Source organism: Heterodontus francisci, chromosome 26, assembly GCF_036365525.1.
Source record: "Heterodontus francisci isolate sHetFra1 chromosome 26, sHetFra1.hap1, whole genome shotgun sequence".
Classification (NCBI taxonomy): Eukaryota; Metazoa; Chordata; class Chondrichthyes; order Heterodontiformes; family Heterodontidae; genus Heterodontus; species Heterodontus francisci.
The window spans coordinates 47,158,322-47,176,476 of NC_090396.1; the positions used below are offsets into that span (position 1 = coordinate 47,158,322).

General features: G+C 40.8%; 1 protein-coding gene across 4 annotated transcripts in view; it reads left to right on the forward strand.

Moving 5' to 3' along the window:
• ccdc57 (coiled-coil domain containing 57) overlaps positions 1-18,155 on the forward strand; it is a 199,656-nt gene that overhangs the window by 27,867 nt on the left and 153,634 nt on the right. For all 4 annotated transcript variants that reach the window (XM_068058163.1, XM_068058165.1, XM_068058166.1 and 1 more), the window contains exons 4-5: positions 14,661-14,762; positions 17,790-17,947. In XM_068058163.1, the coding sequence (XP_067914264.1) occupies positions 14,661-14,762; positions 17,790-17,947 (260 nt within the window). The remainder of the gene's footprint in view (positions 1-14,660; positions 14,763-17,789; positions 17,948-18,155) is intronic.

Here is an 18,155-nt window from a genome sequence, read left to right on the forward strand (position 1 = left end):
TGGCCTACTCTTGTTCCTATATACCCGCATAACATTCATGAGACGCTGGTCTATGGCGAAATGGAGTTCGGATTCATTTCACCCGGAAAAAAGGGGTGGACGGAGAAGGAAGTTGACTGTACAAGACATAATCTGCAAGGTTCTCTGGGCAGGAGAGAGCAAAAGGCTGCAATCTGAAGTTTTAGTTGCTGACTTGCCACCAATTATTGCTAAATGTGTTCTATATGTCGGGCCCTACCAAATTCATGACTCTGAAATTGGCCATTTTATGAACTTTGTGCATTTGTGTTTGACACTAGGATCAACTTGCTGATTGGTAGATGAGGGAAGGCTTCTGGCTCAGTTTTGAGAGAAGTAGTCTCAAGTATTAGCAAACAAGTGAGAATGCCAGAATGAGCAAATCAAAAACAGCCACAACCGTTACAGTACCACATCGAGTAAAAGAATTTGGAAGCTAAATTCTGCATGCTGATGGTGGAATACTGTTTTGTACAGACTGGAATGTTTCATTGGATCACACATGGCGGGCAACGGTTCAGTACCACTTGTGGTCTGAAAGCCATCACACCAGAAAGAGCATCTGACCCTGCACTGCTGGAAAATGAACACCCAAAAAAAACAGCAACGATTTCATCATTTTTAAGAAGTTGACAGACGGCTGATAAAATAGTCAGTTGGTTACGATAGATCTTGTGGATGCTTTTGCAAATGCCACCATACCGTTGGAAAAACTTGTTCACTGAAAGCTGCGGGTACTCATTCAATATAATGTGCAAAATGCTGGTTGCTTGCCAAGTACAAATAAACTATGACCGGACTAACTACCAAAGGTTTTTGCTATGCATTGTGAGGAGATGAAATCTCATGTTAATGCGCGCAAGTCACTTATAATTATTTGTGATGAGGCTAGCGATGAGCAAGACAACTGTTTGCTACATGCTATGTTTTGATTTTTTTTGTCTGGTTGGAGATGTATAGTCAGGAAAGCTAATAACAGTGCTCGCAAACTGTGTCCACTAAGAAGTTTGTTAATTACACAAGTTTCCTAAGTGATAGTCAAAACCGTTTCAAAATACGGTGCAGTCAACAAAGTGTCTTCTATCATTAGTGACAATGCAACTTGCATGACCAAAATCTTGCACATCTGCTCCAAGGTGTATTGTCTTTAGTGCTGTCCATATCACATCACATGTAATGCAAATATAATTGCTCTTGTCCGTAAGCTGTGGAAAAGCATGTTTGGTAAAGTCGACAAACTGGTCAGCTGCATTAAAAAGATCTTCAAACAATGTCCTAGCCACAAGCTTCAATACAGGCAACATGTTGCAATTGCAGCTGAAATGGCTGGAATTGGGAAGTAAAACATTGCTCTTCCTCCAGAGCCAGTAATTACATGTTGGAATTCTTGGTTTTGGGCAGTACAGTATCGTGCAGCTCACCTGAAATACTATTCAGACTTCGTCTCAGAAGAGCTCACACTGACACCGAAAACACCATATTTTAACAATGTAACCCTTCTAAATGATGCTCAGCTTAATGAGGAGGTTCTGTTTGTTGCCAAGAATGCTACACGATTGATGGATTTAATCACTTGGTTTGAATCTCAACATGTTATAATCCACAAAGTTTATAGTAAAGCAATAGATGTACTATTCTGGGCTGAAGCACAGTCAAACGAACAACATTCTGACACTAAATTAAATACCTGTGCTCAACAGGTGTTTTCTTGCATGGCAAAGAAACTCAAACAATATTACTACTATGGGGAAGGGTCAAGCGGTGAAGAAAAAGTGGCTCAGAGGTTTCAATACGCTTCTGTGGCGTTCCTGGACAAATGCACCTATTGGTGGATTTAAACTCATTTATAATTCCTGGCTTTGACAAGAACTGTAGGCTGGAGATGCCTGCTTCTAAAAAGCATTGCAAAAGAAGATTGTACCTTGCCTGTGCTGCAGATGTGTTCCTTTATGTCGCAGTTCCCTGAGGCAGTGCCGTGTTGTGGGCAGAAAATGGAAAAGTCCATCCAGCTCATGTGTGCCACAATGGCTCAGGGCTATGAGCGCATGAGTTCCTTCATTGAGAGAGTGGCCAACCTCATGAAGAGCCACACGTGGGAACACATAGATCAGGTGGGATCTCGTGGCCACCCTCCCCTGCCCATGGTGAAACAGTCCAGCACCGGGAATGTTTTGGGAAACTGGTATGTTGGCTGGCGCCAGTATTTTCGACACCTGAAAATTCAGCCCTTGGTGCCTGAAATAGGAAGTGTTCTATTTTTAGCTTGGACATCCCTCACACTGCTGAAAGCAGGGAATATCTATTGGGAAGACAACAAATGAAACAATACATTTCTGCATATTATATCTTTTTTTGTAAATGAAGGAGATCCTGCAATGGATTATTTTATGTAGCAATGGTTTGCACACATTGTTAGAATTTTTTAATAACTCAATTGACATCGCAGTTCATATTGCAAAAATCTCCTCCTTGTGAAGATTTACTTTGTGTAATCTGAAAGCCATTTTTAAAAAAAAAAGGATGATAAATTTGAACAGAAATACAACTGCGAACTACTAACCAAAATTCATTGAATGTATTCATTGCTCCTTGGGACCGAGCAACATGGAAGAATGGGAAGTGTCTATCCTTACCACTGGTCACGATTTGGTATTGTTCCATCTCCATGGACACATACCTTCTTGAAGAGCTTAATTCAAGCATTTGCCTTCAGGAGTGTATTCCAATTCTCAGTGATTGCATTTTGAGCACATTCCTGATAAAACTTGTTAGATTCAATAATCTTTTATCCTTAATGACCAAAACTATTGATTCCCAATTTTTTGACCAAACTTGCATTTTCTGATTTAATAAAATCTGCATATTTATTTGGCCTTTCCAACTAAAGTTTTCATTAGCTGAAAAGTTTATTCACTCATTTCTATGAGTATTTGCTTTATGTTGAGCCAAATTACCATACTTTGCCCATTAATTTGCATCTGCGGCATTGCAACTTTCAAAACCTTATTTCAGGGACACTCTGCCAGAATAATCGTCCTTTCACTGTTGCTACAGAAAATACTTCATCCAAAGCATAGTGCAGAGCATTGTCTCATTGAGGCCAGCCTGAATTGGGACAGACTTTTGTTTTTGTGCATGCGAGGTGCATTTTATAGTAAGGTCGCTTCAATGGAGACAATGTTGGAACAATTTGTAATGCAGCACAATTGATGCAGGAATTGAGGGAAGACCGTGGGAATCCAGAGATGGTTCACACCCCTGCCAATTGCATTTTCAATAGAAATGGAGGTTACACAATGGGTAATAGTGGAAAACAATTACTTGATAATTGAGTTATAACTGTCTTCCTCATGACTGGATTATCTGGGCATTATACTCTCATCCTGAGTAAACTGTCTGGCCTAGATGTGCTGTCCTCATTCTGCTGTTTTCATTTCAATAGAAGTGGGGTAGGAGGAGGCAGGAAATGGGTTGGGGAGTCATCCTGCTGGGTCCATGCCCATTTTTACAAATTGAAGCCTAGAAAAACATAGGAAATATATGAAACAGAAGTAGGCCATTTGGCCCATTGTGTCTGTGCCAGCCGAAAAAGAGCTATAAGAGTCTCATCCCGCTTTCCAGCTCTTGGTCCATAGCCCCATAGGTTATGGCACTTCAGATGTTTATCCAACTTTTTTTTTAATGTGATGAGGGTTTCTGTCTCTACCACCCTTTCAGGCAGTGAGTTCCAGACCCCTACCACCCTCTAGGTGAGATAATTTCTCCTCAATTTTTGTCTGATTCTTTGCCAATCACTTTAAGGCTAAGCCCACTGGTTATTGACGTCTCTGCTAAGGGAAATAGGTCCTTCCTATCCACTCTATATCTAGTTCCCTCATAATTTTATACACCTCAATTAAAGCTCCCTTCTCTTCCAAAGAAAACAACCCTTGTCTGTCCAATTTTTCCTCACAGCTAAAATTCTCAGTCCCTGACAACATCCTCGTGAATCTCCTCTGTATTCTTTCTAGTGCGAGCACATCCTTCCTGTAATGCGGCCTAACTTGTGTGTTCTACAGTTCTAGCATAACCTCACTGCTCTTATGTTCTGTGCCTCGGCTAATAGAGGACAGCATCTCATATGCCTTCTTAACTAACTTATCTAATTATCTTGCTACTATCAGGGATCTGTGGACTCTAAGGTCTCTCTGTTCCTCTGCACTTCTCGGTATCCTACCATTTACTTGCTTTGCTTGCCCTCCCCAAATGCATTACCTCACACTTCCCTGGATTGAATTCCATTTGCCACTTTTCTGCACACCTGACCAGCCCATTGACATCTTCCTGCAGTCTTCAGCTTTTTACCTCTCTATCAACTACATGACCAATTTTTGTATCATCTGCCAACTTCTCAATCATGCCTCCTACATTTAAGTCTAAATCATTGATATATACCCCACTGGAAGCAGCAGCCTTCTAGTCATGAAAACACAAGTCTACTAATATCCTTTGCCTCCTGCCACCGAGCCAATTTTAGAATCAACTTCCACCTTCCCATGGATCCCATTATTGCTTTTACTTTTTTGACCAACCTGCCATATGTCAAAAGCCTTGCTAAAATTCATGTAGACTACATCAAACACACTACACTCATTGACCCTCTTTGTTACCTCCTCAAAATAAATTGTCAAGTTAGTGAGATACGACCTTCCCTAAATAATTCCAAGCTGACTACCCTTGCCTTTCTTAATGACTATTTATATTGTCCCTCAGAATTTTTTCCAATAATTTGCCTACTACTGAGGTTAGGTTGACTGGCTTGCAACTACTAGGTCTAACCCTTTCTCCCTTTTTTTTAAAGTCCTGCCTGTAGCCAGAGAGGACTGGAAGATAATGGTCATGTACAATATCTGCTGGAACTAATGGGTGATATATCATGAACCTATTGATATGGGTGTACTGTATACAAATGATATAAATGTGTAATCTAATGTAAATTATGCCATTTACACATTTAACAACACTGGGCACTAAAGTATCTGATTACCACTAGCCATTGCTGTTTGCTATGGAAGGAATGTTGAAATTTTAAAGAACCTGGCACCTTTTTGTAAAGCCTGGCTCATGTATAAAATTAAAACCTGACCCGGCCCGAGTCCTTTTAATTTTTTTAAATGTCCGCCCCGACCCGAAAATAGCAAACATATTATTGAAACAGAAAAAGATTATAGATTAAAATGAAAACAATACGAAACAAAACAGTCCAGTCCAGCCTGACCTGACCTGACCCGAGCCCGAATGCTGGACGCAGAATACAGACCCGACCCGATCCCAACATGGTCGGGTTTGGTCAGGTTCAGGTCGGGTAGCCAGGCTTTACCTTTTTGTATAAAGTTTAATCTTTATATTGCCGTTAAAAGTTGATTTTGGAGGCTGTAGGCTGTACCACTTTGGTTGTCTTGTGATGTTAGACAGTCTAAGCTTTTATCTGCTGGAGTTTAGAAGAGTAAGAAGTGGTTTGATTGAAACATATAAGATCCTGAGGGGTCCTGGCAGATTGGATGTGGAAAGGATGTTTCCTCTTGTGGGAGAATTTAGAACTAGGGGTCACTGTTTAAAAAGAAGGGGTTGCCAATTAAAGACAAAGGCGAGGAGAATTTTTTTTCTAGAGTAGTGAGTCTTTGGAACTCACATGCTCAAAAGGTGGTGGAAGCAGAGTCTTTGAATATCTTTAAGGCAGAGGTAGATAGATTTTTGATGAGCAAGGGGGTGAAAGGTTATCAAGGGTAGGTGGGAATGTGGAGTCAAGGTTGCAATCACATCAGCCACGATCTTATTGAATCGCGGAGCAGGCTTAAGGGGCCGAGTGGTCTACTACTGTTCCTAATTCGTATGCTCGTATGACACCTGTCGCAGTCATTCCCTGCATCTCCAGGTGAACTCCTGAGTGGAGGCTTGAGAGTCCAATTAAAATTATTCAACTACTCCTGACTCTGGAAATTCAACTCTGATCTGAGGCACATGGTTACGGCAGGAAGGAATATTGCACTTCTGTTGGTGGATGATCTGGGCTTGCATGCATATACTAAAGTGAAAAAGTAAAATTCAGTGATTATGGTAAATTTTTTTAAAAATAAAAAATTCTTGCCAATTTTCTCTCCTCCCCACTCATTTTTTTTCTTGAACGTGTTGACTGTTTGCTTGGGTATGGTTTCATAAAGATCAGTTACTTCCTGTTCTCTTTCCCCAGTTTTTTTTATTTGTATTTTTTTCCCTTCACTTCTTGCCCTTCAGCTATTTAGACCTTGCTGAGGTGCAATTCCATGTGTAATAGCTGCTCTTCAGTCTCTCAACAAAGTTACTGTTATTAATGTCATCTTTAAATGTGATAGTCATTAGACTATGCAGGGGTGGCAAAGCTAAATTGAATCAGATTCTTTTTATTCAGAGATGTTTGGCCAATACATTTGAAATTGATTTTAAGCCAGCATGAACTAAAGGAAAATCATCAAAGCTCATTCCTCCATTACATTAGCACTCCCATTGTGGTATCTAATTGTATGTTGTGTAATGCCAAAGTTTGTGCCACTGTTACCTTATTTAATAGATTATTTCTAATATTTATCATTCTGTGATTACTCTTTATCATTGTTTCTTTAAGGTAGTGTCGTAGAACAAAACATAAAATCAAACGCTCGGCCACAGAGTCAAAACTTTTACTTTCATGATGAATATAGGACTCCCAAGAAAATTCTGCTGAAGGTTTGCTGTCCATAGAGATAATTAGAGTCTGTCCTCTTCTGGTAGCTGAGTTAAGTGAATCACTTGTTACGGAACAGTAGAACCACAGTTGCATAATATCTTATTATTTGAACTGTTTTTTGACTGTACACAGAGCGATGTTTTACAGAGTTCCTCCCATGCCTGCTTTTAAAGCTAAAAAGACCAGAAAGGTCCCGGTTCAAATGGTAATCTGTGCTAAGTTAAGGGTTTACAACTAGTTTCAGTGTACAAAAGGCTCATTTAAACTTTGCGTTGTTCCTAGTCTATTCTTTGGCCTCCTTATCTCGGAAACGCCTGGAGGTGGTCAGTGGTGTGTGGAGCAGCGCCTAGAGTGGCTATAAAGGCCAATTCTAAAGTGACAGACTCTTCCACAGGTGCTGCAGAAAAATTTGTTTGTCGGGGCTGTTACACAGTTGGCTCTCCCCTTGCGCTTCTGTCTTTTTTCCTGTCAACTGCTAAGTCTCTTCGACTCGCCACACTTTAGCCCCGCCTTTATGGCTGCCCGCCAGCTCTGGCGAACGCTGGCAACTGACTCCCACGACTTGTGATCAATGTCACAGGACTTCATGTCGCGTTTGCAGACGTCTTTAAAGCGGAGACATGGATGGCCGGTGGGTCTGATACCAGTGGCGAGCTCGCTGTACAATGTCTCTTTGGGGATCCTGCCATCTTCCATGCAGCTCACATGGCCAAGGCATCTCAAGTGCCGCTGACTCAGTAGTGTGTATAAGCTGGGGATGTTGGCCGCCTCGAGGACTTCTGTGTTGGAGATACGGTCCTGCCACCTGATGCCAAGTATTCTCCGGAGGCAGCGAAGATGGAATGAATTGAGACGTCGCTCTTGGCTGACATACGTTGTCCAGGCCTAGTCTATATGGCTGAGCTATTCACTGGAGGAAAAAAAATGATGAGCTGTGGAGAACTGGGTAGAAGGATTAAAATAACGGAAGGTTACACTATCAAAAAGTAAATACCTTTTTCATTTATAGATCCTTGTAAAAACCTACAATGCAGTATTCCAACAAATTTGAAAAACACAGAGAATTATTCCTCAATGACGAAAGCATCTTGCACTTTGAAAACAGCTGCAACATCAATGCACAAAATCATAGCAATATTTGAGTTTTGTTTGTTTCAGCTGTAGATATTATACATTATATCTAGAAAAATAGGTAAAAGTGTTCCTTCACGGTATAGATTCCATGAGAATCAGAGTTTCTTATCTTTGTCAAGACTGTGTTAAGCTCTCAGTTCTTATGTGGGGTTACTTGGTGGGGTGGCAAACTTTCCATTCATATTAAAGGGAAAATTGGCATAGCAGAACCCATCAAATGCACTTGCCAAGAATAAATTAAGCACAATGATTACAGTACATGTTTTAAGGGACAATTTTGGACTTTCTTGAAAATCAATTTTGTTTTCAATTTTACACTGTGCATCCACTGTGACTAACAAAATATCACATGCAACAAAATCTGTGTCTGGCCTGTAACGCTTTTAAGATTGCTCTGGCTTGTAAAAGCCGCATTGAGTGGGATGCCTTCAGACATGCCACCTCTTGAGAATTAATTGCAAGAGACGCCATTTCTGAGCATCGTTCATGATCTCGCACTGGGACTTCGAAATCTCAAGATTTTTCTAAATTTTTGCTATTGCAGCGTAATGAAAGCAAAATACTCTGGATGCTGGAAATCTGAAATAAAGACAGAAAGTGCTAAAAATACTCAGCAGATCTGGCAGCATCTGTGGTGAGGAAAACAGTTTTGAGTCTGATATGGCTTTCCTTCAGAACCGACAGAATGTAGAAATGTGATGGGTTTTATGCTGTTGAAAGCGGGGAGGGAGCGAAGAACAAAAGGGAAGGCCTATGATGGGTTAGGGGGTGGGAGATTTCTTTTACCATGTGCTGATCTTAAACTTGTTTTTCATGTTTTTGCTTTCGGACAGAGCTGTTCATTATTCTGCCATTAACACTCTCGTTGGACAAATGCTTTGCCTTTTACTACTATCACCATTCTCTTTGCCTTTTGTTCCATGACATCTTTGTCATTTAATCTCCCCTGATCCCTACCCTATTGCAGCGCTTCCCTTTTGCTCTTCCTCCCCTTCCCCCCCTTTCCTATCACATTTTTACCTTCCTTTGATTTTTCAGGAAGTTCTGACTTGAAACATCAACTCTGTTTCTCTCTCGCAGATGCTGCCAGAACTGCTGAGCATTCCTAGCACTTCCTGTTTTTACTTCTGTTATTGCAATGTGCGGCAAACTGGGGTCAGAGACTTTCGGTGGGGTGGGGTGGGGGGGGGGGCTCCACAAAATAATCTCTCTTATCTGGGGGGGGGGGTAGTAAAAGGTCAAGCCACCCCCTTTGTACAAATTAATGGTTGTTCGTGTTGGTCCCAAGCTATTCGATGACAAGATGCCCACCCTGAAGTTCCAGAATGTTCACCCAACCTTGTGGTGATGAGCACCTCAGCTGCCATTGTTTACAGCAGCGAGTCTCTCATTTAGTTTCGAAGGAAGGGGAAGTGGGAAGCCAGCTGTTGCTATGATATTAGGGTGCATTTGATTTGGATTCCTGCTGTGAGCAAGTGCTATTATCATGTCATAGTGTTGCCTGGCCTGTTTGAGTATTTCCAGCATTATCTGCTTACAAAAATCAAACCAACAAGAGATTAATATAATCATGGAAATGCTGTCAGTTTAACTTGATTAAATCTTTCACTATGATGCAATAACATAAATTCCTTGAATGATTAAATGACTTTAAGGAAATATGCTGGGTTTGCACAGGTCTGTAAAATATTCCCAAGAATGCCACATTCATGTGAGTACCCTATAATAAAATTGGAGTGAAGGAAACTAATATATGTTTACGGGAAGTTATTTTTTAATTAAAATAATAACCTGCTTTGAGCCTGTTAAGCATCTAAATGGGATGAGACTACTTTTAATACTGATTTGTCCAATAGCTGTTTGTTTTGGATGTGATCTATTAAATGAGTGCCTGCTAATTGCATGCATACACAATCTTTAACCACATTAAAAGCAGTTGAGTTGGTAGGCACTAGAATATTCGTGGAGTTACACTTATCCTTTATCTCTGGTTTCTTAAACATTAAAGGAGCTGTAGAAATATAAGTTGTTGCTGTTTGTCTGTCCTGTCTCATCTCATCACTGTACATCAGCGAAATAGTCCTCAAATTGCTACTCTAAGTAAATATCTGTTTTCTTAAAAGAACTACTAAAACACTGTTTACATGCAGCACTTTTGTATTAGGAGTATAATTTAGATGGCGAGTCTATGAATACTAATCCATTTCAAAAGGGGTGCTTCAACCAAAAGAGTTTGAGAACCACTGTGCTAGTGATCAGGTCAGCATGGGTTTTTAAACATTGTAAAACTTCAGACAGATTTTATTCACTTGTTCTAAATTGTTTATATTTTACAGTGGTAGGTTACTTATAATTTGTAAGGCCAATAGTGTGCACATTTCTAAGATTATTTAGTAAGGTATAAACATCTAATATTTTATTAGCCTGAGAACCAGCCCCTACAGGAGAAGCTATTTGTGCTGATTACTGCATTTTGCATTCAGCAGGTTTTCCAGCTCTCTTGATTTCTGTTTTTCCAGTTCAGTGTGATCTCCACTAGATCACTGAACCCAGGGATTTGTTAAAGAAAAATTCACTACAAGGAAATATTAAGTATTGCCTAGATTTACATATTACTATGGTATGTTTTCCTAGAGTGGAAATGAGGTCATTAGTTTCTATGCTGTTATTAATTGACAGGAGATATGTTTTCATTTTTGACAATTCTTCAAAAGGCAGATACAGAATTAGGCTGGATGACTACTTGTTGGCTGGCATGGACATGATGGGCTGAATGGCTTCCTTCCATGCTGTAAATTTCCATGATTCTGTGTATGCATAGAATGTAGTGATCAAAGGTAAAAATGGTATACAAGTGTGAGTGAAGCACTATATACCACCACTCATATGGGAATCATCAGTAACCTGATCCTGCAGTGTTACAACTGTCTGTGTGCGTGTGCTCTTTAGGGTTCACAATGGATGTGGTATAAATACACACTGTATAATGTAAAGCTTCATAAGTTTCTTAGAAGTCCAGAAAAGTTTAGTAACTCCAATTCAGAAAGGCGGCACAGTGGTTACCACCGCAGCCTCACAACTCCAGCGACCCGGGTTCAATTCTGGGTACTGCCTGTGCGGAGTTTGCAAGTTCTCCCTGTGACTGCGTGGGTTTTTGCCGGGTGCTCCGGTTTCCTCCCACAGCCAAAGACTTGCAGGTTGATAGGTAAATTGGCCATTATAAAGATTGCCCCTAGTATAGGTAGGTGGTCGGGGAATTGTGGGGATGTGGTACAAATATGGGATTAATGTAGGATTAGTATAAATGGGTGGTTGATGGTCGGCACAGACTCGGTGGCCGAAGGGCCTATTTCAGTGCTGTATCTCTAAAATAAAAAAAAAATAAAAAAAAATAAAGTGACAATGTAACTTGGAGATGTTAATTCTGCATAATGCTAAATGAGTACCAATTTCACACAGGTGCAAATATTGTATATAGGACACCCTACTAAGTTTCTCCATTATCTGTTTACACTGCGCACATCAGACCAAATGCACTGCAAACTTTCCACAGTTAGCAGGATATTTTTAATCAATATTTTAGCTTCAACATTTAATTAAAAATTAATGCAAAATGAATATTTACACATGGAATATTGTGAATGTTGTATTAAAAACAGCAGCATCTTGTAGGAGAGCTTTGTTGAGTAACTGAGACCAGGAAGGCCCCTAGGTTTGAGCTGCAGCCTTTGCTGACTTTACTGAGCTCTGCTGGACTGATGTCACCTCAGCATCCTTGGGTTAGGGAGAGACAGTTAGCCAAGGTTGCCACTCCTGATCATGAAACAGTAATCCCCTGTCGCAAGAGAATCCTGTGATAACATGATTAGCTTGGCTGTGATGTGTCACATGGTTCAATAGTTTGCTGATATTCAGTACAAAGGTTTGAGTATGAGTAATAACTATGTGAATGGGCAGACAACACCCAGGAAACGTTACTGCAACAAGGAATCAATGTCTTGAGCAAACAAGAGAAGGGGATGCAAATGGTTGAGAGAAAAAAGAAAAAGATATATTGCAGTAACTGTGAAACTTTCCAGTGGAATTCTGATCTTTACAACCTGCTTTCCCTAGAACTATTTTGAATTGATGATTATTTGTGTGTCTAGGGTTTGTTCTACAATGTTTTACTGCATTTAATAAATGTAAAACAACATTTCTTCCATTTTAAAATTTAAACATTTTTTTTCTAAAATATACGTAATTTCCCTTTCTACATTTTGCAAAACTGATTCATTGATGCCACATTGTGCCAGTTCCGCTATGAGATGGACTCAGCACCAACTGAATGACTTGCCAGAACAGTAATGAAACACTTGACATTCTACTAGCTGCTGTATATGTACAGTGTGTAACTTTGAGCTCTCTGATCAGCAGCCCGAACGAAGAAGACGTCTCGAAAATGCCATCGCAGCCTGACGTACTAAGGATTAGCAAACTGTTTTATGCCGGGCTGTATGACTTGAAGCTTGCAGACAGCATGGCCTCCCAGTCCTTCCTGTCTATCATGTAGTTCTTTAGACTTCAGTACGTGGGAGAGTCTGGACAAACCATTAACTCTGGATGAGCTGAAAAGGCGGTCAGATCCTTTGAGACGAGTAAAATTCCAGACGTGATGGCTTACCGGCCAAGTTGTATTCGACTCTATGGGACTGGATCGGCCCAGACCTGCTGGAAGTGTACGAGAGTATGCTTCTGGCCAGCTGTATGTCAGAATCCATGAGGAAATGCGTCATCACCCTCATCTACGAGTGGAAGGGAGGAAATCAGAAATTGGCGGTCCATTTCACTGCTTAACGTGGACTACTAAATTTTATCCAAGGTCATCACCAATCAGGTCACGTCTACTCTGGAGTTGGTGATTCATCCTGATCAGACCTGCAGTGTACAGGCAGGAAGATGTCTGATAGCCTCGTGTTACTCAAGGATACAATCGCCTATGTCCAGGACAGGGGGGGTGGGCACCTGCCTCATCAGCATGGACCAAGAGTAAGCCTTTTACAGAATCTCGCACACCTACATGATGGATGTGCTCTCCAAAATGGGGTTTTTGGGAAGGGAATCTGCAATTGGGTCCAATTGTATGTAAATATTAGTAGCGCAGTTTCAGTCAATGGGTGGGAATTGGAAAGTGTTCCGATCAAATCTGGAGTCAGGCAGGACTGTCCTCTCTCCTTTGTCTTGCTAGTGTGCTGTACTGAACCTTTTTCCGAGTCCATCGGGAAGGGTGCAGGCATAAGAGGTGTGTCGATCCAAGGCAGCGGAGGCACTCGGGTCGTATCTTCCCTCTATATGGACAGCGTTGCTGTCTTCTGCTTGGATCTGCTGTTAGTTGGCAGACTGACAAGCATTCGCAACCAGTTCGAACTGGCCTCGGGAGCCAAAGTAAATCACGGCAAGGACGAGGCCATGTTCTTTGGGAACTGGGCCGACCGATCATTTGTCTCCTTCATCAGGTCCGATTAGCTGAAGGTGCTGGGGATATGTTTGAGAGGCAAAGGTGTACGCCAAAACTGGAAGAAGCGAGCAGCCATGGTGAAGCTGGGCATGTGGGAGCGGCGTTCCTTCTCCATTTGTGGGTAAGGACCTAGTCATCAGGTGTTGATTTACATGGCACAGGTCTGGCCCATACCCCACTGCTGCGCTGTGACGGTCACCTGAACCATCTTCCACTTATCTAGAGATCAAAAATGTGCCATGTCCACAGGGACATGATGTTCAAACCTCTAGATAAAGGGGGAAAAAACATACCCAACGTTCCCCTCATCCTGATGGCCACCTTTGTGTGCGGCTGCATCAAGCTGTGCGTTGCTGTGATGAAGGCGACGTTGGGTATGTCTTTTTTTCCCCCCCAGTATTTGAATAGTTATGTAATGTACTTTTACAAATTTTATGAATAAAACATTTTTGGGGAAAAAAGTGTAATTTTGTCATTGTAACTTTTAGCTTTCCCCATTATTGGAGATGCAAAAAGTGCCTTGCTGGCCAATACAGGTCGGATCAGCCCACCCATTGCCAGAACTGAGATGGCAGATTTGATTCAAGTAAGGCCATGGGAGACATATGGCTTTTCCACTGGTAGTACTTTACCATTTGAAAGTATCTGGTGGAACCTCTTCACAGGGAATTATTGATCGTTGACAGCACTGGCACAGAGTTGTTTAGGATACCCAATTTCCAGCCATGTTGGTAGTAGAATGCTACAATTATCTTCTGTGTCTGTGGGCTAGAGAGAGGAAAAATCAGCCAGGGTTCATGCTCCAGATTGCTTTTACTGAATTCAGCTGGATATGAGATGACAATAGGATAGGGATTAGCATGTGGCGTGTCCACTGAAAAAGCCTGCCAACTGTTTAGGTTCGCACATGGAGAATAGTTACTTGGGTGAATTTCCAGTCATCACCTACTGTTTCTAGTAGCAGCCAGTGCTTTCAGAAAAGGAGTGGAGAGAAAAGAAATACTGACAGAGGCGAACAAAATTGAGGATTTGTATTTTTTGATAGAGATTGTTGAAGGAAATTGGCAGTGATTTTTAAGCTAGGTTAATTAATTGGAGATTGTTATTGTACATGGGATAGGAATATGTGTTTTTAAAATCCCCAAAGGGCATTCATTAAACAGGAAAGACTAGAATATGAAGTGTTTTTCATCCTCCGCTTTAAAACTGCATTTAGTTAAAGTTAATATTGGCATTTCAGCATCAATTTGTACATTTGTTTTCTTTCAGGAGATGTTGGCAGAGTTTGATGCTGAGATGAGACATCGAGAGCATGAGTTTACACTCCGAGCAGATGAAATGAGTAATGTGGTACTTACCAGTGAACTGAAGGTTTGTTTCTCATTGCTATTTCCTGTTCTGCTGGCAGGCTTGTCACTAATTCCGTACTTACAGGTGTCTGAGATAGATTGTAACACTGTCTTATCAAGAGACAGACTACTTGCAAATCCAGACTTGTAAATAATCTATCCATTACCATACATGTTTGAGCAGCTATATTAAATTCTTTTATGCAGATGTGTTTCAGACTATGCCCACAGAGGCCTCAATGTAAAAAAAAAAATTGCTTCTAGTCACTGTGCAAGTGTCCTGAAAGACTCCAATCAAAATGTCTACCCACTCTCCAATGCACTTTGGATGAACTTATCTCAACAAATTGTACTTTTATTAGCAATATTAGGACTAATAACTGTTTTAAAACAAAAATGATATGTCGTCCACTCTAGAGAGGTTACTCAGCTGAAGTATTATTTGTGATGTAGTTTAGATTTTCAAAATACTTTTCCATTGATGATCAGCTTGTTTAATGATTGCAACATTCATTCACTTCATAATTCCACAAATTGGAGGGAGGATTGACACTTCGATCCACCAACTATACAGCATGTGTGTTGCATCTTCTTTGGCATGAGCTGAAGTAAAATGCTTGGCAGAAGAAGACTATCTCTCTTGTGCGGCTCTATCAATTCTGTGTTGAATTTATTGAATTGAGAATGGATGACTGACTGAGGAAAGCCCTGGCATCGATGGGTGATCAGATTATCTGGTGTTCTGGCATCATAATTGTTCTGACCACTGCTTCCAGCGCCCCACCTCCCCCACCACCACCTTTGTAGTGGACTTAAAAACCAAGAAAGGGTTTTGCGTAATGTTACATAGTTCACAACACAAAAATGTGTTAATGAACAGGTTTCAGCCTTTGTATTCTCATTTGGTTATAGTCATGGTATAACCTTTAGAAAACTTAAAAAGTTATTTTTAAAAAGTCAGTTGAATGCCAGTATTGGGAGTGAATTGAACAGTAAATTGCTAGTCTGTCACTGTTCTGGACTTTTTTGACCATTTTGCACAGAAGGATTGGAAATAAAACAAGTTACTTTAAACATGGGGTTGGATTCTGTAGTGTCCTTGACGTCTGGATCCGTGGTAGGGTGGGGGGGCTGAAGATTGCCCTGGATGAGGCCCACCATGGACCTCAACGCCGGCAGGGCCTGGCCCGGTATTGCCAGTGGCGGCGAGGCCTCATGGCAACCCCCCCCCCCACACCCCAAACACTGCCACTCTGTGACGGGACAGCAATTTAAATATTTAAATAAATTAAAATACCAGCATTAATTACTCTCCCGTTGCCTCCTGAGGTTCCACCGTGATCTTCACTCCGCGACACTAGTGGGGAGGGGGGAGAAGGTAAGTTTCTCAGCATGGGGGAGGGTGGGCGGTGGATGGGGTCAAATTAATGTAAGGGGTGTAGGGGATGTGGTGGGAAGGTATATAGTTTAAAGTTTGTATAGTCGTGGGGAAAGGTCTGATGGTAAAGATAAGTGTTTTGGGGGGGGAGGAAAAATAATTAATTTGTTATTGGGGAGTGGGAGCAGGGCAAAAGAGAGGTATATATTTTTTAATGCCATTTAACTTTAAATACTTACATTTTCCAGTAGGTCTAACAGCCCTTTAAAAATGGCGTCAGCTGCATGTGCACAGGCAGCTGACGCCATTGCCGGGGACGGTAGCCCGCCCCTCCACGTGATCAGAGAGTGGGTGGGTGGGGGCAACCCGGCTATTTAAATGAGCTTGGAAGCGTGACGGTTCTTTGGCGTGGGCTGCCATTTGTTTTTGCGGCAGACTTATAGAATTCAGCCTATTGTATTGTAAAGACTAGTGTCTTTCTGTAAATAAAGAAAAAAAGGTCTGAGATGATATAGTTGAGATGCTTCTGAGCTAGTTTTGACATTGTCTTCTCCTTGACTGCAGATATTGAGCTATTCATTAGCTTGTTTCAGTAAGTGGTAAATGCCTCACATCCATTTTGTTAGTATGTTTTGGATCTTTTTCTGGATGTGAACAGCCTGAAAAAAAAGTAAAACTGACATCAAGTACAGTCTGGCTTTCGGGGAAATCAGGCAGTCGGGCATCAAAAGCCACAAGAATGATGAAATACAAGAAGAAACAGTTAGAAAAGCAAGTGAACCCACTGCAGTGGGGTAGAATAGCATATTCAGTATTTTTATATTGCACAAAGACATGCTGTATTGATGGAAATAAGTAAATCCAATTATAACTGTTCTATATGTTCATCAGATGGGAAATAAAGTACCTTGATTCTCTATATCTTATCTCACCAAGTGTTCACTCAGTGCACTTTTAGAATATGCAAGTGAAAAATACAAGTATCTGATCCAGATCACAAGTTCCTATTGTGACATAATTGGGTTATGCATTTGTGTAAGTAGACATAGGGCAGCGAGAGTTAATTCCCATAAAAGTAAGATGTTCCGAACTCCTTAAGGTATTGCTGAACCAGAAGGTAACTACAGCAGACCCATGTTTGTAACATAGCATAAAACCAGGGTATACTGATTCCTTTGGAGCTATTTTCAGTGATCTGAGAGCACTTTCACATTTTTACCAACTCGAGCTGATGCAAGACAAATGTATGTGCAACCCTGGTCACTCCTCCATCCTGCTTCTCCTCAACTTCATATAAATTGTACTTGATGATGTCTGATGGCATTGCATGTTTCAATCAATATCAAATTTAGTTTTTAGGTCAACTGGATTTCGAATGAATAATTGGAGGAGGGAGTGGAAATGCAGAAAGGAGGGAGAGCAGAGAGGAGGAGAGAGAATGGGCGGCGAAGAGGGAGGAGATGACATCAATTTGTATCATTTTTAAATGATCAGTTGCATTTAGCTGATAAGCTCAGACTTCCATGAAAATTCTTGCTTTATGTAATGTCGATATAAATTCTGCAACAAAATGCAGTTGAAGAATTTTATTATTTGCATACATTGCCACAGAATGTAGACTTAGAAGAGTAAAGGAACATTTTTATGTTGACCTATATTTGACCATTACAGGTGAAACTTCTGTCAAAAGAGTTGGAAGTCTTGAAGGAAGCAGGAGCAAAGGCTGCAGAATCACTTCAAAGAGCAGAGAAAACAAACCGTCAAATGGAAAAAGAGCATCAAAGAAAAGAGTGGGAATTGAAAGATGTAGTCACCTTAAAAGAATTCAGGTTTGTGTTTAAAAAATTTCCATTTTTTATTAAATCCTTTTGAAATATGACTTGCAGACCATCTGTGTAATCTTTTGTATTTTTGTCATCAATGTATGACTATTATCTAATGGATGTAGTTTTCTTATTTTGTTATACACGTCTGTATGTGAAGCTTTTAAAGAGCTGTAAAGATATTTGGAAGTGGGTAGGATCGTGGCATTCCCTT